Raw genomic sequence first — 25,528 nt, 5'->3', positions numbered from 1 at the left:
TCCGCAGATAGTTTTTCCAGGTCATGTGGCCAGCATGACTAAGCTGCTTCTGGGGAAACGCTGTTTACCTTCCCGCCAGAGCGGTACCTATTTATCTACTTGCACTTTGACGTGCTTTTGAACTGCTAGGTTGGCAGGAGCTGGGACCGAGCAACAGGAGCTCACCCCATTGCGGGGATTCGAACTGCCAACCTTCCAATTGGCAAGCCCTAGGTTCAGTGGTTTAGACCATAGCGCCACCGGTGTCCCATAATATCAGCATTAGTGGGCCTAAATTCTAGGAGCTTTCTCTGGCCTGGGCAGAGTACAATCACTTTAACCTCCATGCTATCAACAGCTGAGCGCAAAGAGTCTCACCTGGAGAGAATTCTAGATTTGGACACAGCCATCCATCGTCCAATCTGGCCCCAACACTGCTGTTGCCCCAGCAGTGTTCTGTTTTTACGCCCAGATGGAGAGAATCAGCCTTGTGTAGGGGCTGTCAAAGCTCCTGGTGATGGAGGAGCACATGCAAAAGCAGTTTTGCTTTCTAACCCCTTCCCCTCCCCTCTACTTGGTCTCTTCCCTCCACCCTCCTTTCTGAGGAATAATGTGATAATTGCCATGTGTGACAATTTACTTGAGGAGGAGGAGGAAGCAGCAACCCCTGTTAGGCAGGTTCATCACTGGGAGGGGGGCCAGGGACGTCGCTAGTGCATCAGGCCTTGAATTGCTGGCAATTGAGACTGCTTTCCCCATGCAGGTGTGTGCAGCCGCCTCCAAACTGTTTTCACCATCTGTCGTGATGGTTCTCCTCCCACCCCTCACTCCCCATTTTCTCACTTTCTCAACAAGACTCTTATCAGGAGAAAAGCCAGAGATAACGCCAATTAAAGGTTTGGTTGGTGGCATTTATCCATGTCATTCTTTGTTCTGCCGAGCCAGAAGCAGCCTGTGCTGGAGATGATCCCAAGGACTGGTTTGCAAAGGTTACCTAGGAATAGCCATTTTGTGGTCGTAAGCCATAGGGCAGTTGTAGCAGCTGTGGTTTGGATGGGTGCTCCAGTAAAGTGGAGAGCCTTTCACCCATCTGCTTGCTTGCACATCAACCTTCAGCACCATGGAGAGAGAAAAGAAAATAGCAGCACAACAGCAAGTTTCTTCTTCCTCTTTGGCTCTCCAAATCTTTACACTGCCAGAGGGCGAGGAACCAGGAGAATGTGGGTGGCAACAAGGGCAGGGCCACGCTTTCTGACTCGCCTCTTAGTACCACTTTCTGCTATCACCAGCTGGAGGCTTCTGCCTGAAGGTTCTTTGTAGGCTTCTTGGGTGCAGCAGGAAAGCAAGGCCTCTCAAGTGAGGCTCATTACAGAGTTGAACCAAGACCAGCCCCTGCTTCTGGCCAGCCCAGATATAGGATGGCCAGAGAATAGAATCGTCCCCTGCTTCATCCACATTTGTCCCTCCTCCAGATTTTCATGCCAGGGCTTTCTTTCCACTCGGTTGTATTTAAGGACAACCATGCTATTTCCGGCTGTTTTGCTGTGAAGGGATGGGAAGAGGAGAGGTCTATATTTGGTTTGCCTCACAATAGTAAAAATAAATAAATGCCAGCAATATACAAGGAACTGGAGCTGTTGGAAGGTGGTGAACGCAGATCTGGGACCATAAACAAAGGCACAACCCAAGGGTCCAAAACTACTTAAAGATTTCTTTTTTAAAAAACACAACCTTTGCTCTGCTAGTCTTTAGGGGATGGCTTCTTTTAAAAGGCTCAAATTTCACTCCTGCACTGGGCCATTTTGAAGCACCGTACTGATGAATCAGTCAAAGACGAGGGCTTAATTAGCATTAAGGAAAACAAAAGAAGAAGCTTCGTTCGCTTTAGGAAGATTGATGCTGCGTCCCCAGACAGTCACGTTCTGCTGCATCACCGTGTGTCCGACGTCATGGGCAGACTCCCTGCCAAGCGGACAAATGGGGTCTAGGAAAGAGCATGAAAGTAGAGAGAGGGCAAGGCCTTATTAAAAGGCAATAAATAACCATATTACAGTCTTGAGCAATCTTTCCAGAAGCCTTTTAAGCTGTCAGTCTCTTGTCCTTTCCTGGGCATCTGAACTCCTCTAGATTTCAGCTAGGATGGGATAATGCAATTTTTCTGGGCATAAATAGCCAGGCACAATTAGCAATGACAGCATTATGCTGCATGTGACCTTGCAAAAAATAATAAAAATGCAGGTGGGGTGGGGGGAAACGAGCATGGCAGTCCATGCCCAGAAAATCAAAAGCATCTCACGTTGTGATCTCACACTCTTATCTCCTTATGTTAACCAATGCTCTTGATGACTTCAGATGTGGAAACTGGGATAACCACCCTTGGCATTCTCGTTTTAATTGCTGAGGTGCGAACTATGGGAAAGGCATTTTGTAAAAATGACTTCCACATTAGCTCCTTAAAATAAAAAAATTCCTTCCTGTAGCAGCTTAAAGACCAACTAAGTTAGTTCTTGGTATAAGCTTTCGTGTGCATGCACACTTCTTCAGATACACTGAAACAGAAGTTGCCAGATCCTTCTATATAGTGAGAAGGTGGGGAGGGGTATAACTCAGAAGGGTGGTGGGAATGGGAGATTGGCAGATAGCTGAGATGAGCCTGTTGACGACTCTTAACGACTGTAATAGGTCTTACAGGAAAAGGCAAGGGGTGAGAAGGTGAGAAATGGCTTAGTCATGTATAATGAGATAAGAATCCAATGTCTCTGTTCAGACCAGGTCTCTCCATTGTTTTAAGTTTGGTAATGAGTTGCAATTCAGCAGCTTCTCTTTCCAGTCTATTTCTGAAATTCCTTTGTAGTAAAACAGCTACTTATCTCAGGAAGGAATTTTTTTATTTTGACTATGGCAGACCAACACGGCTACCTATCTGTAATTAGCTCCTTAGTTCTTGCTTATCGGCATGTAATAACCACATTTGTTACAGCAAGGCTGAGTGCCCTGCAACTCTTTGCTTAAATGTTTGTTTTGTGTTTTCTTTTCAGACCAATGATGCCTTAGGAGCCACCTGGAACTGGCTGTACTTTATCCCCCTCATCATTATTGGCTCTTTCTTTGTTCTCAACCTCGTCCTTGGAGTGCTTTCTGGGTAAGACAAGACTTTCTTCCTCTTTGATGGGTAAAGATTGCAAACAGGAATTCTTTGACGTTTCCTTACTCGATAGGAATTGCTTGTCTCAACCCCTGCTCTCTGCCTGTCTGTTAATTCCTGAACCTGGCTGCTTATCATAATGTAAGTGAGAAAGCTAGTAAAAGATGTGATAATAACTTTGCAGAAAAACAAAGTGTCTTGTGGCAATTTAATGAGTGACACTGCTACAGTCCTAACCCTGCTTGTTTGGAAGTGAGCACCCTTGAGTTCACTTGAGTTTCTGAGTACATGGCATTTGCACTGTGACATATTTATTATGGAATAAACTTTCATGGATTAGATAGAGTCCACTTGCTTCTGACATTGTGGGCTGGGGTCAGCAAAAGCTTATGTTTCAATATATCTGTTATAAGGTGCTGCAGGACGTTTCTTCTTGTTGTTAATAGGTTGTCTGAATTGTCTGGGTGTCAGGTACTGATCTTGGAAGTACTGTAACTGAGGAGGCCCAGAATCCATGGGAAGCAATACAATTACCCTACCTTTCCTGTTCGATTGTGGAACGTCTTGGTTCTTGCTGTCAGGATTCGCGATCTCCCTCTCACACCAAGAGAAAGCAGGCTGGCAGTTTTATAATGTTCAGATTTGTTGGTATGAACACAATAGCTCAGTCCAAGCACACAGCTCAATCTTCTGCACTCGATGGGTCAGTTGAGCCCTCTGGAGGGCGGGTTCTTTTCCAACAGGAAATCCGCCATCGGCTGCTCCTCCTTTTGTGGGCTTGATGCCAAGCCTGAACTCTGCCCAACCTCCTAGTGCAGGGGGACTCTGGACTAGATAGGCTAGTTTGCCCCTCCTCCCCTGAAAGCGAGTCTGAAAGCTGAGGGCCGTCTGCCTGCCTCACGCTGTCCTGGGAATTTACGACTTGCATTCCAGGACTGGAGAGGCTCGCTTCGCTCTCTGCATGTGAAGAAATCAAACCTTCATCTCCTTCTGCCTGCCACCCCCCTTGGTCCTCAGAGCCCTCGCTGTCACTCTGGGAAGGAACGTTCCTGACACTTGACTGGATTCCATCCCTTGATCTGAACTTCTTTGATCAGGTTCTGAATGTGCTTCCTATCTTCCAGAGCAGGAACATCATCTAGTGATACTGCAGCTGTGTCAACACTTTTCTTTGAAAGGATGCAAGCTCATGGACACCTGACATGTCAAGAGGGAGTTGGGACAACCTCTCCTAGCACTGTCTAAATTCTGTACCACATTGCCATGGCAGTCAGCAGCTGTATAGAAATACACTCTCATCCATGGGAAACGGACTGCCCTCAGAGGGTGCAATCCTGGAATCTGGGGATGGGAAAAAGTGTGGCTTGCTGTATCTCTCTGGGTCATTCACCATATGGGTCTTCTGCCCCCCTGTTGTCCACCCTTGCAGCTCTGTCTCTTCTCCCCCCATCCCTGGTGTGCTGATTCTGCCCTTCATCTGAGAGTAATCAGCTGATATGATGCTATATAATTCACAGCAGCATTGTGATAGAGGGTGGCCATGATTTGCATGTGAAGGCCTCCATAACCACCCCCAAAATAAAGATACAATAGGCACAGAATTTAGTTTAAGGTTTTTGGCATTCATTTTGGCCACAACTTTATTGATTACAGCATGTGAGTGGTTGCTTAGGCATTGGTTCCAGACTACCTGAACCTGCACGGTGGCAGGAACAGGACTGACACTGGGCACCACCGTATGTCAGTAAGGGAAAGCATCCTGGGGGAGTGAGAAGCTGGGTTCGATCTCACAACTCACCCCAGATGCTCCCAGGGGCTCTGGTGTGGCCCTAGCCCCTTGACAGGGTTCGGACCAAAGCAAGGTGAGCCCCTGGATTCCTTTAACGGAATTCCCTAGCAGCAGCAATGGAGGGGCAGGCACAGCCAACCACGTCCCCTCCCCAAAACATTGAACCAAATACCTAACCGCCAACCTTACAAAGTTGTGACGATTTGCTACATGGTAGGCAAAAACCAAATGGCAACAGCCAATCAGCCAAATGGCAAAATTCTTACCGGGCCCCTGCTCCAAAAAAGATGACCCCTAGATAGGTATAGCAAGGCCAAAAAACAGCCCTAAATATAGGGTGGGAGGGTGGGTGATCCGATGCATGTCACAAGAAAGAGAAAGCTCCCAGCAAAGTGCAGCAGCTTTAATAGCCCCTCGGTAGCCAATAGACGACCCAACAGGCCAAATTTCTGCCCCAGCAACTGAGTGGCAACCAATGGGGTGTTTTGGCTATCCAAAAGGTCCCGCCCCACAACAGGGAGGCAGTTTAGGTGATCTCACCGCAACATGTGAGAGCCAGTGTGGTGTAGTGGTTAAGAGCAGTAGACTTGTAATCTGGGGAACCAGGTTCGCTTCCCCGCTCCTCCACATGCAGCTGCTGGGTGACCTTGGGCCAGTCACACTTCTCTGAAGTCTCTCAGCCCCACCCACCTCACAGAGTGTTTGTTGTGGGGGAGGAAGGGAAAGGAGAATGTTAGCCGCTTTGAGACTCCTTCGGGTAGTGATAAAGCGGGATATCAAATCCAAACTCTTCTTCTTCTTCACGTGCCCTCCATGATGAAGGACACAATTTGACTACAATTGGGGGTTTGTGGACTTAATTAAGCTGCCCTTGCACATTGGCTATGATTCAAGCATTACCACCCTCCAAAGCCCAGTGCCAACCATCTGTTCCACAGGTGAATATTTGGAGAGCCTTGTAGACAGCCTATGGATCAGGGAACTAATCTAACACTGGCATTAGAAGAATAAAACAGATTAACTCAGACCCCGAATCCTGAAACTACACAGGATGATCTTTCCATAGAACAAAGCAGCAGTTCTTCCTAAACTCCCTTATTTTCAAATCATGTTGGGATGTTGAGTACTGAGGGGACAGTTGCCCCTACATCCCTGCCTTGACGGGTGAGAGAAGGAAGGCCTCAGGCGACACTAAGATCCTATTCTAACATTCCTTCCTGGGAAGTGCCCCTGTCCCCAATCTTGGCATTTCATGTTCCTCAAAGGGAAAACCATTCCACATTTTGAAAACTGCTGGTGTAAGGCTCTGGCTTCGTTTGTGAAAGAAATCAGAGCAGCCGCTGAGGGGAGAGTTTAGGTAACGGCTGTGGGGGTGAATGATTGCGTGGGCATGACCTGAGTGAATGAGATTAGGATAATGCTGCTTCTGTTTGCATATAGATGGCAGCACTGTAACCTTTATATATTTTTTTCCATCCCAGGAAATGGGAGTTTAATGCAAACCATCAGTCCGGGGCTGAAAACATGCGGAGCTTCAGGTCTCCATGGCAACCAGCCATGTGGCCACGCAAGCATGTTCTGAAATGCTGTCAGAAGCTCAGAGCGTGCGGAAGAGTAAGATGAGAGAACAACAAGCCCAAGGAAATCTGACTCTCTCTCTCTCTCTTCTTGCTCTTCCCCCCCTCTCTTTCTCCACTTCCTCAAGACGTAAGAAGGTACACTGGATTGATAACTGCCAGTATTGCACCCTGGGCTCAAATTAGCTGTGTTTCCAGATTTTATAATTTAACTTTCTAGAGAGTCATGATTCACGCAAGTGAATTTATGGATGCAATCTTCAGGATATGGCTGTTCACCTAGATTTTAAAAATATTTGTGAGCCGAAAGGTAAATTATTAATAATTTAAAAAATAATAGGTTGCATTTGGCATACTGCTAAGGTGAACGTTCCATCAGCACAAGGATTTCTTCTTGCACAACAGAATGGTCTCCCCCTCTCCTCCACCCAGGGTCCCCTGACCCTCCAGAGAAGATAGGGGCATTTGCATGTGCTAGGGAAACAGAGGGGGATCCCATTGTGCTCATTCTAATCTTTGTATTGGTGCCTTTATTTAGTTGAATAGCACCCTAGGAGTCTAAGGGCCAGTTCCAAATGGATTTCCCCCATTAGTGTTAGGGGGAAGAAGCCCTTTGAGTGGGATAGAAAATTAGTAGTTTTGATAATGAGGAAAAAAACTACGTGTACAGTTGATTTTCACCTTGTAGCCACTCCTTAACTCATTGAACTGATTCCATTTAATACCAACCTGCTGCCAAGCCAGCTCAAATATAGTTGTTGGCATCCATCTGTCTCCGGAGACAATGGAAGAGTGTGCCATCTGGGTGAAGTCAAACCATTGGGAGAGACATGTTTTACTGCAACTGGGGCAGATGAAGGTGTCTGGTTTTGCTGCAACAAGTGCATGGTGGCATTTCTTACCTCTGTGGTAATTTCTCCTCTGTTCAGTGTTGTGGATACACAACCTGATTGTCTTCTCTCCTGGCACTGTGGTTGTCTGTAAGGGATTCCCACATGGCGGGGTTCACGTTGCCAGCCTTCATGTTACGTTTGCAGACATCTTTATCATGCATAGCTGCTCTGCCAACAGACCTGGTGCCTGAAGCCAGCTCTATGTCTTTGGGGACCCTGCCATCTTCCCTTCTGTGTACATAACCAAGCCATTTAATACCACCCTGCTGCCAAGCCAGCCCTGTTTATATTGCTAGGGCTGAGCCTTGAAATATATTGTGCTGGGCCCGGGGGGTAACCCGTGAAACGCGGTCCAGGACCGGTCCAGAATCTGAAGGTTCCACTCGGAGTCAGTCCGACAGTGCCAAGGCAGGACACAAGGCAGGAAACCAGGAAAGGACAGGTACAAGATCTCAGGCAGGATCTGGCATACAGCAATGTTGCTCCTGCAGCCTGGGGCGGGGTCCGACAGCCTTTTACCTTTGCCGGGGTAGCAGCCGGCCCTGAACCAGAGGAGTCTCAGTCTGCACCGGATCCTTTGCCTCAGGCATCATCTGAACCAAGTCTGGGACCTGATCCTGAAGAGTCCCAGTCTGCACAGGTTCCCCTGCAACTAAACCAGCTGGGCTGAGTCAGGGGCCTGAGCCTGCCCTGGCTCCAGATGTGGGGATTACCCTGTTCCCTTCAGCTGGGCCATCACTTACAGCTGCTCCACTACCGGTTGGGTCAGGGGAGGCTGAGGCGGCCTCTGGGTCTAGTAACCCACCAACGTCTCCCAAGCTGCAGAGACTAAGGTCTGGGAGAAGGAGAGACCTGAGTACTCGCAGGAGGAGTGCTCGCCTTTGGGCAAAACAGGGAGGTGAGTCGTCGGGGGATCAGGACCGGCCATTACCCCAACAAAGATAAAAGGCTGTCGGACCCCACCCCAGGTTGCGGGAGCAACATTGCTGCATGCCAGATCCTGCCTGAGATCCTGTACCTGTCCTTGCCTGGTTTCTTGCCCTGTGTCCTGCCCTGACCCTGTCGGACTGACTCCCAGTGGAACCTTCCGATTCTGGACCGGTCCTGGACCACGTTTCATGGGTTATCCCCAGGCCCAGCACACATGTACGAGAGATACAGCTCTCTCATACTGCCATCTTGTCTCTAGACAGATCAAAAAACCCCCACACAGTACTAGGGATGGAAGTCTGGAATAGTAGCTTCTGCCCCCTCCTTTCTCACAGACAGAAAGTAAAACAAACATGATCTGGCGATCCTTGCAATGGGAGGGATGAAAATACTGACAAGAAGAAGGGGGTGGGCAGGAGCCTGCAAGTTTGAGATTCTGCATCTTATTCCTTCCCATCATGTTAACGACTGTGACGCCCAATCATTTAAACTCCATTTGTCCTTTGAGGCAAGCATTTACTTTGTCCAGACCAACTATATGTCTTGCCACCAAACATTAATGAAATGCTGTGACGAACTTTATAGGTGACTTTGAGAGTAAACACAAATAAGTGGCTACAGCTGGAGCCAAGAGCAATAGGGATGGCTGGATTGTTCCTTCGGTAAGCATCCAATGTCTGCTTAGGTCACGCAGAGGTATTCATACTTCTAGGTTATTAATGTCTGGGGATCAGTCAGCACAACATCAATGTCTCAGCTTGGTGCATCTAGTGTGAAAAATGCTTTATTTCAGAGAAAAGAAAGAGAACTCTCTAAATTCACCTCGAATAATGGGGCATTAACCAGTCTCCTGATGAACTCTGTAATTATGCTCTGCCTAATGAGTTTCCCCTGGATATGCTATTCTCCGTGGCTTCCTGTTTTTAAAATTGCTGTGGCTGATTTCTAGATCCTGCTGCAGAGCTGGGGAACTTATTTATCTCCATTTTATACCTTGTCCTTCCTGCAAAGATCTCGGGTTAAAGTATCTGATGGGGCTATCTCATTTTATGCTCCAAACATTGCCTGGGAGGGAGCTGAGGGAGCGAGAAGAAGATGGAAAAGCTGGAAACAGAAGGGAGAGGAGATGAAGGTCTGGAAGCACTGGCCATTATGGCAGCAGCATCCAAGTGACCTGGTCTGTGCAACATATTAAGCCAAAGCATGGCTTAGCGAGACCATGCAAAGAGGACTTCACAGCTGCTTTGTTCCTCCTTGATCCTTTCTACTGCCATGCTGTGCTGAGAGAAACCAAGGTTTGACTTAACGTGTTATCTGAACAGGGACTCGTGCTTAAGCTCTCTCTTTGCTTACTGCGAGCCGTAGGCAAGAACTAGCCATGGGAACTTCTGCCTGCCAGCCTTGGATTTTGTTATGTACTGAAGTTCTCACCCTGGGCCAGCAGGGGGATACTGTAGATAGTTTTCACTCAGGTCCACATATGCAAATAAGGAATTGAAAGTGACGTTCAGTGATTGGATAGTTTCAGAAAGTTGTTACTGTTGCTTTGTAGTTGAGCTCTATATAAGCAGGTTGGCTGAACCCTTCAGCCCAGTTCTGTTCTGGCCTGTGAATAAACAAGAGCTCTTTGAAGAATCGCTGTGTCGTCTGATATGTTCACCCACAGCTTAACAGATTTAGTAGCTTTCTGGTCACCAGCCCCAGGTTTAGATATTTGGTCTGCCTCCTTAGCTGGTGACTCTGTACCTTATGCCTCTGCATCTTGATCACTGCTGGACTTCAGGGTCAGGGCAGGGTGGTTGAGAAAATTTCCCTTTCTGCTTTTCAGAGAGCATCTAAATAGTGGGTGGAGAAATTTTCCTTCCCATTGCAGTGCTGGGCTGGACAGAGAGCTTTTTCTCCCTATAGCTTGGTATTGCAATTGAGAAGAAAATGCTGTTCCTTTGCCTCTGCTGATTGGCAGGGGTCAGCGTAGTCGGGTTGGGGGCTGTGTGTGTGTGTGCCCAGGCTTTTGTCTAGTGCAAGAGCTGTGTCTGTGAGCACCTTCTTTACTTTGGCCACAGCCAGATCTGGCACACAGCCCTTGAAAAGCTGCTAGATGAGAGCAAATGCAACCCTTGGGCCAAGGAAGTTTAGCTACTTTTATCACAGAGGGGCAGAAGAATGAACATTTGCGCAGCTGACAATTACGGTTCTATCGCACCATATTAGTGTCCTGAAAAACTCTCTTCTCTGCATCGTCTGAGTCAGCCTAGGGCCGTGCTACTCTTCAGCTCTCAAGTTCCTGTCTTGGATTTTGTTTTGAGCACAGCTTGTCTGGTGGTGTGTGTGAGCAGAGTGGGGAAAATTGCCAGGCTCGTTTGTGATCCTTCCAGTTGGCCAGCTTTTTTCTGTAAGAAAGTTTTGAAATTTGGCAGACTTCTTTCAGTTTTTGGGGACGCAGTTGTTTTTGTGCGTTTTAAACTTGTTTGGTTGTGTTTTAACATTTCATAAGCTGTCCTGGAAATTGTTTTGGTGGCCATAATATAGTCCCTTTCTGTACATACATGCATGAATACAAACATATAAATACACACCTATTGTTAACACATGCCCTTGTTCACAAATGTACCTTTACGCACAAGCAACAGACAGAGGTGTGATTTTCAGAAACTTGAGCTTAGAGTTGTGATTCATCACAAGGGTGTTTTCTTGCACAGCAACTATGGGGTGGGGTTGGGGTTGGGTGGTAGGAATAGCAAGATAACACAGACTTTGACTGCAGGTACGAAACAGGTTCCAGCTTTATTACAAAATAGAGGGAAGGTTAGTGGATACGTGCATCTATTTTTGTGAACACTTCACAAAGCCTGCCCTGCGTAAATGAACAACATAGAGTGGCTATTTCTCTAAAGAGATATAAACGTAGGTGGGAAACAATGATAGGCTGAAATGGAAGCCTAAGTACAAGAGGGCATCTTGAAACGTAAATGGCACAGATTTTGGCCACTGGAGGATAGAAAGAACAGCAAAATCAGCGATTGAGTGAGTGACAGAGACAGAGAAATGGAAGGGTTAAAGTGTTCAGAATTTGCCTTTCTTAAAGAAGGGGTAGGAGTAGTTTGTTAGGTATTCACAGTGACAGTGCCGGATTCAGGGCACTGAGCCGAGGGGACTAATAATAATAATAATAATAATAATAATAATAATACAGTGGTACCTCGGGCTACATATGCTTCAGGTTACAGACGCTTCAGGTTACAGACTCCTCTAACCCAGAAATAGTACCTCGGGTTAAGAACTTTGCTTCAGGATGAGAACAGAAATTGTGCAGTGGCGGCAGGAGGCCCCATTAGCCAAAATGGTGCTTCAGGTTAAGAACAGTTTCAGGTTAAAAACAGACCTCCAGAACGAATTACGTTCTTAATCCGAGGTATAATAATAATAATAATAATAATAATAATAATAATAATACAGGTACCTACTGAGAAGATCCATAAAAAAAGCAACTGTGCCAAAAGGAATTATTGTGAAAATAAGAAATTCTTGAAGTTGGGAACCATATTTGGTCCTTGCTCAGGGGCCATATTACCGAAGACCGTCCCTGACAACGACTTGAGAGTTTAAGTGATATACCAAGGTTCTTTGTGGATAGGTACAAATTCTTATGTGGTCAGGCACTCTTGGACTTCAAGGTAGAAAGATGCCTTTGGCTTATCTAGAAACATCCTTGAAAAATGGTATGATGGGAAACCAAAGGTAAATAAGCAAGCCTTTAGACGTTTCCTTGAGCCCCACAAGGGGCAATTCCCAAGCAAGCTGCCTGGTTCTCCTTTAACTCCCCCAATCTGATAAAAGACTGGGAAATGGCTTAAAGCTGAGATGGGGAACCGCAACCCTGAGGCTCAGTGTGGTCCTCCAGGCCTCTCCATCTGGGCTTTGAACATTGGGACTCCGCCCAGATCCCAAGACCTCTACCTTCTTTGGCCTCTGGCCACACCCACTTTTTGCTCTGGTCCTGCCCACCACTGGCAATTGTCCAGTAGGGGATGTGACCCTTAGGCAGAAAGCCCTGGCTGAAAGGGGAGAATAAAGACCATTGCGCATGTTTTTGGTTCCTAACTGAGACCAAGGAAAAGAAAAAACAAATAGGGTTCTGACTGTAGCTGGAGCAATATGTTGTCGGATGAATCCAGCAACCATTGAGCAATGTGGTCAAATTCTTAAACACATTGGCCTCAAATTCTTGAGTGCTGGACTAGATCATTCAGCTGGGCTCTTCTATATTCTTATGCCTCTTAAGGTTATGCTTGCTGTGCTGTGTATTATTTAATCGATTATTATTTAATTCGGATGTGCATTATTTAATCCCCCCAAAAAATGTTGTTTTATTTATATGCAGACATGCACAGATTTAATTGATTGATCAATAGATTAAAAGCATGCAATTTGTGTGGCGAGTTCCCGCCCCCCCAGCAGAAATAAAGAGACATGACACAATTATTAAGGTTAATGGGATAAATATGGCCACAACTTTATTGGTTACAAGTGATGAGTGGTATTGGCTTAGGCACTGGTCCTAACCAACTATATCCAGCTTCAGCCTGTCCGCTTGAAGTCCGGGAAGGGTTAACCACCAGTAGGAGGAGTCCTGCTGATGCACATCAACTAGGAACTCCCGTGGGGTCACCGCTCAGGGGCGTGCCTTAGGCCCTCACCTCCATAGGCTTTGGACAGGGCCACGCCCCCCAGAATCCTTTATCGGACTACCCTTCAATATACGGGGCAGGTGATGGCGCTTCCTCCCCTCTTCCATCTACTAAACAATACCAATACCAATGCCTAACCACCAATACCAAGGAAGTCGTGACGATTTGCTACGAGGTAGGCGAAAACTAATGGCTGGTGCCAATTTGCCAAGTGGAAAAATTCCTACCAGGCCCCTCAACGGCAACCAACCGAGGTCCATAGCAAGGTCAAAGAACGAAAACCTTATAGGGCGGGAGGGTGGGAAACCGGAGCAGCTGGTAGGCAGGAAAAGAGGGAGATCCCTGGCCGCACCTGCGTTAAATAGGGCAGGCCAAGCCCCCAGAGCCAGCCGATTGGCTGGCCAGGGGGGTGACGTGGCCGGGGATTCCCCCAATCGTGCGGAGGCTAGGGGCGTGAAGCCCGCAACACCACCTCCTTTGCAGGGCGGAAGTGGCTTCACCAAGTAAAGTATTTCAAACTGAACAATAGCCCCACAGATTTTACTTGGTAGCCTTCCACATACTAATATGCAATGCTATGTAAGATCATCCCTGCACATCTCAGGTTTTGATAAGTCATATTCTTTGGTTGACTTCTCTAGTAGTGTTGGTGTGCTGCGTATCACTTCACTTGGCTGAACAATTTGTCGCTTTGCACTAATAGCTTCTAGATCTGTGTTCCTTCTTTGTGTCTCTTTTCATAAAGATAATGCCCTGGGGAATGTTTGCCAACTTGGAGCAGACAATGACACACCAGTCCAAATGCCTGTGATTTAGTATCAGTTGGGCGGTAGGAGTTCTGACATTCTGCGTGGCCAGAGCTGTGCCGCAAATTATAAAATGTGGATTGTCAGGTGGAATCTGGAAAGTCTGGCAGGATTCGTAGAACCTCAGACCCTCTTTATTTTAAGTTTCCTAGCTCACAGAGACTGCATTTTGTGTGTTTAGAGCACATTAAAAGCACATGGCTTCCCCAAAAGAACCTGGGAACTGTAGCTAGCTTGTAAAGGGTGCTGTGAATTATAGCTGTGTGATGGATAAACCACTTTCCCCAGGATTTTGACTATGACCTGCTAAAAATCTTCTGAAGGGTATTTAGACATGGCAGTACATATATTGGATGTCTTCTTTACATAACTGTTAGCTCTCATTTTTTTCCTAGGGATTTCTGGAGTTGTTGCAAAACAGTAATAATAATAATAATAATAATAATAATAATAATAATAATAATAATAATAGTAACAACAACAACAACAATTTATTTATACCCTGCCTTCCCCGGCCAGAGGCGGCTAACACCAATAAAATTACAATAAAACAATTGGGGGGGGGGAGACAAACAAACAAAAAACGAGTTTATTAAAATACGAGTTTAAAATGCAATTTAAAATGCAGCCTCATTTTAATAGTAGCCCATAAATCAAAACCATCAGGGGAGGGAAACATAAGGGTCAGACTGAGTCTAAACCAAAGGCCAGGCGGAACAGCTCTGTCTTGCAGGCCCTACGGAAAGATGTCAAGTCCTGGAGGGCCCTAGTCTCTTGTGACGGAGCATTCCACCAAGTCGGGGCCAGTACAGAAAAGGCCCTGGCCCTAGTTGAGACCAATCTAACCATCTTGCGGCTTGGGACCTCCAAAGTATTGTTATTTGTGGATCTTAAGGTCCTCCGTGGGGCAGACCAGGAGAGGCGGTCCTGTAGGTACGAGGGTCCTAGTTGTAGTTACTTTTTAAAACCTCAAAATAATGCAAAACACTGTTATCAATGTAGGACACCACATTCACCCTTTTTGCAAAGCAAAGGGTATTCATGCTTTTGCCATGCATAGCTTGTGTATGGACCCGTTTAATTTAATGATTGCTTAATGTACCGTATATAGTCACTGAGTTGAGCAGAGAGACAGGTGATCCTGAAATGAGATGTTGTCTGAAAAAGGAGAAGAGGCATTGTACCCTCTGCTTTTCCTCAGCTTTGCCCTTGCTTCTGCCTAAGACAACTAAGGTTGGAGTTTTCTGCTACTGCATGTAAAGTTAGCCAACTTTCCTCAGCATCCAAACCTGGTCAAAGTTGAAAGCTTCATGATGCCGATTTTGGTTTCTGATTGTTCGGCTGTTCTGATGCTCTCAATCTCAATATGCTCAGTGGCTTGCTGCCAAGAAATAAGTATTGATTGCCAAGTCCTTCCCTTCCCTGGATAAAATGAACAGGAGCAATGAAAGAGAAGCGTCTGGCTTTCTGGAGCAATATATCAAAGTTGAGAAAAGCCGCACACACTTGTTCAGAATTGGAATCAGACATTGCTGAATTTGGCATAAAGGCAGGGGTTAATACTGCTGGCAGGAAGTCTCTCGAAAGTATTTCTGTTATTGACTTGTGAAGACCTTTGGAATCGCTTGACTTATTCTATAACTGGCTGCTGCTCCCCTGTTTCTTTGAGCCAGTTTGGATTCAGAGGTGTCATGAAATCTGGAATTAATAATAATAATAATAATAATAATAATAATAATAATAATAGTAATAACAGTAATAACAGTAATAATAATAATTTATTTATACCCCTCCATCTGGCTGGGTTTCCCCAGCCACTCTGGGTGGCTTCCAACTGAATATTAAAAACAATACAGCATCAGACATTAAAAGCTTCCCTAAACAGGGCCGCCTTCAGTTGTCTTTTAAAAGTAAAATAGTTGTGTATTGCCATGACATCTGCTGGGAGGGTGTTCCACAGAGTGGGCGCCACTACCAAGAAGGCCCTCTGCCTGGTTCCCTGTAACCTCACTTCTCGCAGCGAGGGAACCACCAGAAGACCCTTGGAGGTGGACCTCAGTGTCTGGGCAGAATGATGGGGGTGGAGATGCTCCTTCAGGTATACAGGACCAAGGCCATTTAGGGCTTAAAAGGTCAGCACCAACACTTTGAATTGTGCTCAGAAACGTACTGGGAGCCAATGAAGATCTTTCAGGACCGGTGTTATATGGTCTCAGAGGCCACTCCCAGTCACCAGTCTAGCTGCCGCATTCTGGATTAATTGCAGTTTCCCGGTCACCTTCAAAGGTAGCCGCATGTAGAGTGCATTGCAGTAGTCCAAGCGGGAAACCCTGTTTCAGTGGACCTGCTCTGGACAAGACGTAAGAAAGTAAGAAGGTTGCGCAGGATCAGGCCAATGGCCCATCTTATCCAGCATCCTGTTTTCTCAGTGGCCAACTAAAGGATTTGGGGAAACCTACAGGTAGGACTAAAGGGACGCGGGTGGCGCTGTGGTCTAAACCACTGAGCCTTGGGCTTGCTGATCGGAAGGTCAGTGGTTTGAATCCCCGCGACGGGCTGAGCTGTCGTTGTTCAGTCCCAGCTCCTGCAACCTAGCAGTTCGAAAGCACGTCAAAGTGCAAGTAGATAAATAGGTACCAATCTGGTGGGAAGGTAAACGGCGTTTCCATGCCACTGCTCTGGTTTCGCCAGAAGCGGCTTAGTCCTGCTGGCCACATGACCCGGAAAAACTGTCTTTGGAAGTTGACAATCACTGGCTCCCTCGGCCTGTAAAGCGAGATGAGCGCCACAACCCCAGAGTCGTTCATGACTGGACTTAACTGTTGGGGTACCTTTACAAGTAGGATTAAAGCACAACGGCCCTCTCCCCACCTGTCCTTTCCAGCAACTAGTTTTCAGAAGCATTACTGTCGCCAGCTGTGGATGCAGAGCATAGCCTGTTTATAGTAATTTGGTTTCAAAACAGATTATATATTAGAACCTTAATCAGTTCAGGAACCAAATTAGGGACCAGAGCCAATCGTTCTGTTCATCTGTATTTCAACTACTTTTGCACTTCCTTTCGATAAAACACTTTGTATTTTAGGTGAGTGACAGTTGTGCTTTGCCTGCAGCTCACTTGGCTGCAGTGCCCCTCCTCTGTTCCCCTCCAATCAAGTGCTAAATTGTCAGCCAAATTCCATTTTAGAGTTGGAGCCTGTTTTTGTTAAAAAAATTTCTTTTTTAAAAATTTATGTATCGCTTAGTCTGCGTGTGAAAGTTTCTAACAGGATGAATAAGGAATTTAAGGAATAAGGAATTTAATTTTTGAAAATAGATTAAGCTGAGAATAATATTCATTTTTAGAGCATAAATAATATTCATTTTTATGTGTAATGACTCCCGTCTATCAATGTCTAAAGAATCCTCTTTTATCATTCCTATCGCATGATACTAACTGGATTGTGTCACTTGGTACTGAAATACCTAAACACAACAGATTCTGAACAAATATGGAGCAGATATTTCCTAAATGAATATCAAAGCACCTTTTCACCTATTGGCATCGGTTCCGATTCAGCCCAGTTAATAAAGGAACTGGAGATTTGAGCAACGATATATTTTGCTTGCATTAACCTTGGGACGCTAGTGTGAGGTTTTGTAATAAACAAAAGTATATCATCCCCAAACAAAACCAATTTATATTCAACTGAGTTGTGAACTACTCCGTAAGCCTCACAGTTTTAAGTTTCATGTTCAATTCAGTGCGCAGCTGCTGCCAAAAGGAACGATCATGACATGATGCTCTCATGCTCCCTCCCTCTCCTCTCCTGTTTGAAATTGTTGTTGTTGTTGTTGTTGTTGTTTAGTCGTTTAGTCGTGTCCGACTCTTCGTGACCCCATGGACCAGAGCACGCCAGGCACTCCTGTCTTCCACTGCCTTCCGCAGTTTGGTCAAATTCATGCTGGTAGCTTCGAGAATACTATCCGACCATCTCGTCTTCTGTCGTCCCCTTCTCCTTGTGCCCTCCATCTTTCCCAACATCAGGGTCTTTTCCAGGGAGTCTTCTCTTCTCATGAGGTGGCCAAAGTCTTGGAGCCTCAGCTTCAGGATCTGTCCTTCCAGTGAGCTGTTGGAAATTAGAAAGGACCTAAAGTCCTTCCTGCCAACCTAGCAGTTCGAAAGCACGTCAAAGTGCAAGTAGATAAATAGGTACCTCTCCGGCAGAAAGGTAAATGGTGTTTCTGTGTGCTGCTCTGGTTTCGCCAGAAGCGGCTTAGTCATGCTGGCTACATGACCCGGAAACTGTACGCCGGCTCCCTCGGCCAATACAGCGAGATGAGCGCCGCAACCCCAGAGTTGGCCATGACTGGACCTAATGGTCAGGGGTCCCATTACCCTTTACCTTTAAAGGGTCATCTAGTCAACCCCCTGCAATGCAGGAATCTTTTGCCCAACGTAGGGCTCGAACCCACAACCCTGAGATTAAGAGTCGCATGCTCTACCAACTGAGCTATCAGTTGTGGCCTCTTTTTAACAGCTCAAGAGGCCAGCGATGGCCCGGAAGGAGAGACTTGTGTGAGCTCCTGACTAGCAGTTGCTGCTGTGAGACAACAGTGGTGGCTTGTCAAACCTCCAGGATTGGCCCCAGGAGATTCTTGGAGATGAAGGTCCCCAAATTCTACAATGTGCTAAAACCAGAAAGGGACCCGCTATTGGGAAGATGTGTCCTTCCGCTTGTTTCAAATCAGAGAGTAATTTAAACCCCCTTTTAGCCGGCCTGTGCTCTTTCCAGTGGCGTAGCGTGGGGGGTGCAGGGGGGGGGCCGGCCACCCCGGGCCCAACATCTGGGGGGGGCGCATTCGCACTCGCAGCTCTGTGCCCCTACCTGGCTCACTCTCTCTCTCTCACTGCAGTGCTGGCTGTGCGAATCCGATCCGAGCCGCCGGGTCGCCGCCCACTGTGGAAGGGGTGGGTGCCAGGCGTGTGGTGCGGAGAGAGAGCGAGGGACTATCTGGGGGAGGGACAGTGCAGTGGCCGCCCAGCGCAGCGCTGAGCGCGGGAGAGAACCACAGCAGACCAGCCCAGGCAGCAGCAAGAAGAAGCTGGCAGCGGCGGCAGGTTAGGGGTTAGGGGGCGCAAATTACTTGCCTTGCCCCGGGTTAGGGGGCGCAAATTACTTGCCTTGCCCCGGGTGCTGACAACCCACGCTACGCCGCTGGCTCTTTCTGATAAAATTAAATCTGACGATCTCCATTTTATAAGCTCTCTCTTCCCCCTTCCACTAAGCCTTTGATAAAAAAGGCTAATATTATAATTAAAGGATCAATTTGGCAACAGTTCTTTGAGCTAAGTTTCAGGCTGGCTTTCTCGCATCAAGTTTCCATCCCAAGGGAACCTTCTTCTGCAAATCCAAGAAGCTTTTGAACCAATGCTGCACTCTTTTCTGCTTTGCCTAATTTAAGTTTTTCCCCAGCCAATTTTTGAGGCATACGGAGCAAACGGCGGATAAGATTCTGTTCCGGCAATTAATAATCCAAGCGTTAAAAGGCACCAGTGTACATTTTCAGTAAAGGACAAGGGGTTTTCTGGCTGCATAAAAAAACCCAACAACCTGGAGCTCTTTTGTGGCTAGGATCTAGAAAAGAAATGGCCAAAGAGAGAGTTGTTTACTGAGAAAGAAGGCGGGCGATGTTTGGAGGATCATTTGCGTGGAGCAAGGGAGAGGAAGGCTGGAGCTGCAACATATTGGCTTGATTTGTCCCCAAGAGGACTGGGCTTCCTGTTCCTTTAAAGAGCCCAATTCCTGGAGAGGAAACTGTGGTGTTGTGTACAAATGTGTGTACTGTACGTGTGTGTGTGTGTGTGTGTGTGCACGCGCGCGCTTTGGGATATGCAGTGCAATATCGGGTGAGGGAGGAAAAATAAACTTTGGAAATAATTCCAGTTGCCATGGCAACTTGGTGAAATGAGCTGCAGAAGTGGCCTCTTTCAACTCCTTGTGCATTGGAAATATGGGAGCAGCACTGCTGCAGCTCAGGAAAAAATGGGGTGGCAAGAGAGAGGCGCTCGCTGGAGAAGTTATTTCCGGTGGTCCCAGAGCATCCCGAGTCGATGGGATGGCGGGGGGAATCCAACACAGCCCATCTCTAAATGGAGATGAAGGGTAGACCCAATAATTCCGTATACTGTGGCTGTGATGCCATTCACCACAGTTCCCTTTGAACATTTTTCTATAATTGAAGCAGCAGAACCTTTGAGATCCCCCATCTATATTCAGTGCTCAGATGGGCATCCATATTCAAGAAGCTGATCTGAATGTTTTGCACTTCTGTAGCTCTTTCCCTCTGAAGGTCTCGAGCCCTCTATAAACAGTTTCGTGTTCCTTGTTTACCCCCGGAGAATGGGAATAACAATGTGTCTCTTGATGCGGTGTGAATAAATCACAGCAAATAAGGCAAGGAAATAGGGGGCGTGTGTGCCTAGCAGATTATTCAGTAGGAGACCTTTAGTCTTCTCGGCCTGTTATTTATGGAGAATGTGTGGCCTGCCTTCTTCCCTACTCAGTGCTAACAGGACGGTTTGTCTGATTAAGCTTCACAACAGTCACAAGAGGGGACATTTCCTACTGGCGTTGTGGAGGGTCGGAATCTAAATCCCCATCCCTCTGGCCAATTTCGCTGAGGCCATGGGGCGCAGGAACAGGGTCTGTGCCCTCGGCTTCTTTGAGAGGAAGAATGGGACAGACATTAAATAAATCAATAAATAAATGCTGGTGGAGAGAGTAAAGGAGATTAGGAGGCAGTGTGCTTGAATGTGTTGTGCATACTAAACATGTATTTTCTTCTTCTTTGGCGATCACTCGTAGCTGAGTAAGATTGTCTTCCATAAACACGGTCTTAACAATGAGTCCGTAAGTGACTGTGGAGGCCAATTCTGGATCCACACGTCCTTCCACAGTGGGGAGATAGGTTTCCGGCCAGGAGCTGATCACAGTGAGGGTTTGCCAAGAGTACCTTCCTCTTAGCATGTTTCTCCCTTGCGTCCTGAGTTCGAGTGTCTTCATAGCCCATGACACCTTTGGTAAAGGCTGTTCTCCAATTGGAGCTCTTGCAGGCAAGTGTTTCCCAATTGTTGGTGTTTATACTACATTTTTAAAGGTTTGCCTTGAGAGAGCCTTTAAGCTCTCTTTTGTTGACCACCAGCATTACGCTTTCCATTTTTAAGTTTGAAATAGAGTAGTTGCTTTGGAAGACGATAATCAGGCATCCGAACAACATGACCAGTCCAACGAAGTTGATGTTGAAGAATCATTGCTTCAACACTGGTGATCTTTGCTTCTTTCAGTACACTGATATTAGTTCTCCTGTCTTCCCAAGTGATGTGTAAAAATTTTGGGAGACACCATTGATGGAATCTCTTGAGGAGTTGGAGGTGGTGTTTATAAGTGGTTCATGTTTCACAAACACATACACATATTTTATCTCAGTATTTGCCTTTGTATTAGCCCTGTAAGGTACATTGTTTTTTCTATAACAAAACTGACTTTCCTATTTATCCCAGTTATGACAGAGGGTATGGCAGAGATCTCAAAACACATGCAAAGGAGATAAGCCAAGGCAGAGGCTATGGCTGTAGTCATGGCTAACTTCTGCTTTAGAACCCAATGAAGGTGGTGCCCAAGATTCTGCATATTGCTTGTCCAGTCCCACTTGTCCCATGCCTAGAAAGCACAGGGCGGAGTGGTATTCCCATTTCCCCACCACTTTCCCTGAGAAAACCCACTCTCTACCGCTGAATCAGAGCAGACATCAATCCATGGAGAACTTGATTGCTCCTATTAAGTGGTAAAAAGCAGGTTTTCCCATGGGAAAGTGTGGGCGACCCCATGCCAAGAGTTAGTCCCTGTGAGTGTTAAATTAGGACAGAAGAGTACCAGGAAAAAGAAAATAAGGTTTTGAAGATTTCAGCTTTAAGAACACAGATCTTGTGCCGCAACATGCTGGCACGTGGCAGGAATGTCAAGATTGTACTGGACAGCAATAATAATAATAATAATCAGGAGAGTTTTCAAGAAAGGGAAGAAGGATGAGTCATCTGGGTTCAAAACACCCAGGCAGATCAGGGTTGCTGTTACAATGGCGCCCTTGTATGTAAGACCCTGATTAAGTGAGCTCTTCTGGTTCCCATCACAACCTTTAAGTCTGCTATCAATTGCTGTTGGGTCTGTGGATATTTTGGCCTTACAAATCAAACCACATTGTCATACGAATGCAATCATATTCAGAGGGCAAGGTTCAGTGCCTCCAATGGCTTGATTCAAATGCCCTGCTTATAGGCAAAACTCACGGGAGATTAGAAATACTCAAGGTAGTTTAGCAGCCATGATATTTGTCGGAAGATGAAGGGTGCTACTGGGGCAGTGAAGAACAGGGCAGTGGTATAACCTGGTGTAGGTTTTAAAGCAGGCTGCATTTTTTTCAGGGTTCTAGTCTTGACTCTAGGACAGTGTTTCTCAACCTTGGGTCTCCAGTTGTTTTCGGACTACAATTCCCATCATCCCTGACCACTGGTCTTGCTAGTGGTCTTCTATGATGGGAGTTGTAGTCCAAAAACAGCTGAAGGCCCAACGTTGGGAAACAATGCTCTAGGATATGTTTCCATTTTGAAAGTCAGGATCAATCCATCCACTGGTCGAATGTCAGGGGCGGGTGCCAGGAGCAGGTCACCAATAAATGACACAGCATCAGTGAAGTTAACTCCTTATTCATGAAAACAAGGCCGACTCAGGAGGCCAGGCCTAGTGAGCACAGCAACTCATCCCAGTAGAACTAGCCCCAGTGAAGCAGTTGTGAGGACTGGAGGTCCCCCGCCTTTCCACAATTGTCTAAGCCTCCTCTTCCCCAGGGTCTTTTTCAAGCAATCTGAGACTCTGCCAGTGAGTCTATCTATGCTCCACCCTCTTCACAACTCTTCTGGTTCTGGGAAACCAGGGGCAGGGAGCTGGCCATAGCAGGAGGGAGAGACCCACTGGCTTCTTCACCAGCCTGCCTCATCTCTGCTTTTGCCCCTTCCCCCCTTCAGCATCTACTTCTGCCTATAAGTCTGGCCTGCTCTCTGCAGCCCCCTTTCCCTGCTCACTAAACCCTGTTATCTCTTCAGCTTTTGACACCTTCTCCTCCTAGTCTTCTCTCTCTTCTCCCTGTGACCACTCAGCGTTGTCCCACCACCAATCCCGGGGCTCTGAGCCTTCTTCCCTTGGGGGTTACTCAGCTGGCTCCTCCCCCCATTCCTCTGTTTCTAACCAGTCCCAGACATGTGTAAAGTTTTGTTTACATATCAGCACTGAGAATCTTATTCAGAAAAGCTTTGTGAAGAAACTTCATGGGCAGCACCACTAGGAAGAAGTGTGAAAGAGGTTTTAAAGGCTTAAAAACAGGGACACCCTCCAAAATGGCGCTTAGGAGCTCTCGATGCTGCGATGCTACCCTGCTCAACAGCTGTGGGGCAGGAAGCTGTATAGTGGTACCTCGGGTTACAGATGCTTCAGGTTACAGATGTTTCAGGTTACAGACTCCGCTAACCCAGAAATGGTACCTCGGGTTAAGAACTTTGCTTCAGGATGAGAACAGAAATCGTGCTCCGGCAGCGCGGCGGCAGCAGGAGGACCCATTAGCTAAAGTGGTACCTCAGGTTAAGAACAGTTTCAGGTTAAGAACAGACCTACAGAACGAATTAAGTTTTTAACCCGAGGTACCACTGTATTGGGACACGGGTGGCGCTGTGGGTTAAACCACTGAGCCTAGGACTTGCCAATCAGAAGGTCGGCAGTTTGAATCCCCACAATGGGGTGAGCTCCTGTTGCTCGGTTCCTGCTCCTGCCAACCTAGCAGTTTGAAAGCACGTCAAAGTGCAAGTAGATAAATAGGTACCGCTCTGGCGGGAAGGTAAACGGTATTTCCGTGCGCTGCTCTGGTTCGCCAGAAGTGGCTTGGTCATGCTGGCCACATGACCCGGAAGCTGTACGCCTAATGGTCAGGGGTCCCTTTACCTTTACTTTACCACTATATTGCAGTGGGCTCAGACATGCTGTTCTCTGTCCTTTCTCGATCTGGAGGCAAAGGTACAACATGGGTTGCTTTTTATTTTGCAAGCTTCTAAAGGGCGGGGGCATGGAACGTAACCCCTGTGTAAGTGGGGAGTCGCCTGTGATTCACTTCCAAACATGTGCTTCTTACATTCACACATTAAATGCTTACATGGACATAGAAAGTATTTTATGAGCATATTCCTTTTTAACGTGGAACAAAGGCTCTTTGTCCACAAGTACTTCACCGCCCTTATTCTTACTCAGATACAGTACTGTCTTCTGAAGAGTTCTTGATCTGACAGTTTCGCCTACCAGCTTTCAGATCACCAGCCTCCACTGCTGCCCTGCTCACTAGTGTGCCTCTTTCAGATGGAATTATTGTTCTTTTGAATAGATTTTAACGTTCTTTTCCTTTTCCTTTTCCTTTTCCTAATGGGCAAAAGCAATTAGCTCATCTTAAAAAGATTAGCAAGCTGCCAAAATTCTTTTTGAAAAAATAAAATAAAATAAAAAAATCAGTTACTTGAAAGACTCTTGTTTCCAATGCAGAGGGTAAGAAACTAGAAACTTTTGGGAACAGTCCCTGCATTAAGACTTGCAGAGAAGATTTCTACTCCAGGCATGGAAAAAGTCACCGCAATGCAGTTTTACTCAGCACAAGAGGTTAGGCGAATGACTGCTTACAAGCCTATTTTATACCCGTAGTGGGATGAATTTGTCTCTTTAAAATATGTAGAAGATCAATAGCTTCAAGGTCTTTTCATTCATTCCATGTGGTTTCCTTGCACTGGAGTTACACTCTTGAGACCCAGTCGCTCTTTAAAATGCTTTTGAGAAGAAAAGAACTCCAGATCTGTGTGAGGTCCTGCCAATATAGGGACACTTCTTTTCTCATCCCCTTTCTGTAGTAGTTGTCAGAGGCTCAGGCTTCCTGTAAAAGTAGGCACTGCTACTTACTCATTGGACTTAACTCGCTTAAAAGAAATAATTAATATACAATTGAGGCCTAGAGCCTGAACAACATTGGGCCATCTTGTCAATAAACATAACAAGGGGTGATTCCTTCCATGCTGTCTCAGAAACTGGACAGCATTTCCTACCATTATTATCTCTTCATTCTCCTAATACTGTTTCATTCATTTTACCACACTCCTGGCCATCTGTGTCCCAGCTGATAGGGGTGTTGACTGGGTGAATTTTGCTAAAATTGCCGCCAGACAAAACGAAATCAAACATCACAGCATTCTCCTAAGGAGGATAATAATGCTCTATGTAAGATTATTCCATAAATGACCCCAAAGTGGTCCCCGTGGCAAGTGAGCAATATCAAAGGACACAAATCGAAACATCAGCAATAGAACAACCATTGATCATAAAATAATGCAAATAGAGACAAAGGACTTTGCCATGTGGCAGAATCCCATCAACGTGCTCCAGAGCCACAACTAATTCCCATCAATCTTGTGATTTTTCAGTGTCTGTTTACTGGGGGTAGCTGAAAGTTGTGAATTAATTTCAGTGACGCTTGCCAGAACAGAGGCTAATGGGCACCCAGCTTTTCTTCTCCTCTAATGGTATAAAGCTATTTCCCTATCGTGTTATTTGCGTAGGCTTTTATTTGCTAATGGGTTATCAAAACCTTGCCTCGTCT

General features: G+C 46.4%; 1 protein-coding gene across 1 annotated transcript in view; it reads left to right on the top strand.

The window, feature by feature from the left end:
- The window catches only part of CACNA1E (calcium voltage-gated channel subunit alpha1 E), a 479,552-nt gene that overhangs the window by 285,473 nt on the left and 168,551 nt on the right, over positions 1 to 25,528 (top strand). Inside the window, exon 9 of the mRNA XM_083509855.1 lies at positions 3,018 to 3,121. Within this exon, the coding sequence (XP_083365981.1) occupies positions 3,018 to 3,121 (104 nt within the window). The remainder of the gene's footprint in view (positions 1 to 3,017; positions 3,122 to 25,528) is intronic.

This window comes from Podarcis liolepis (genome assembly GCF_965112155.1).
Source record: "Podarcis liolepis genome assembly, chromosome: 6".
NCBI lineage: Eukaryota > Metazoa > Chordata > Lepidosauria > Squamata > Lacertidae > Podarcis > Podarcis liolepis.
The sequence above is the reverse complement of the archived record's forward strand: the minus strand, read 5'-3'. Positions and strand labels throughout refer to the sequence as shown.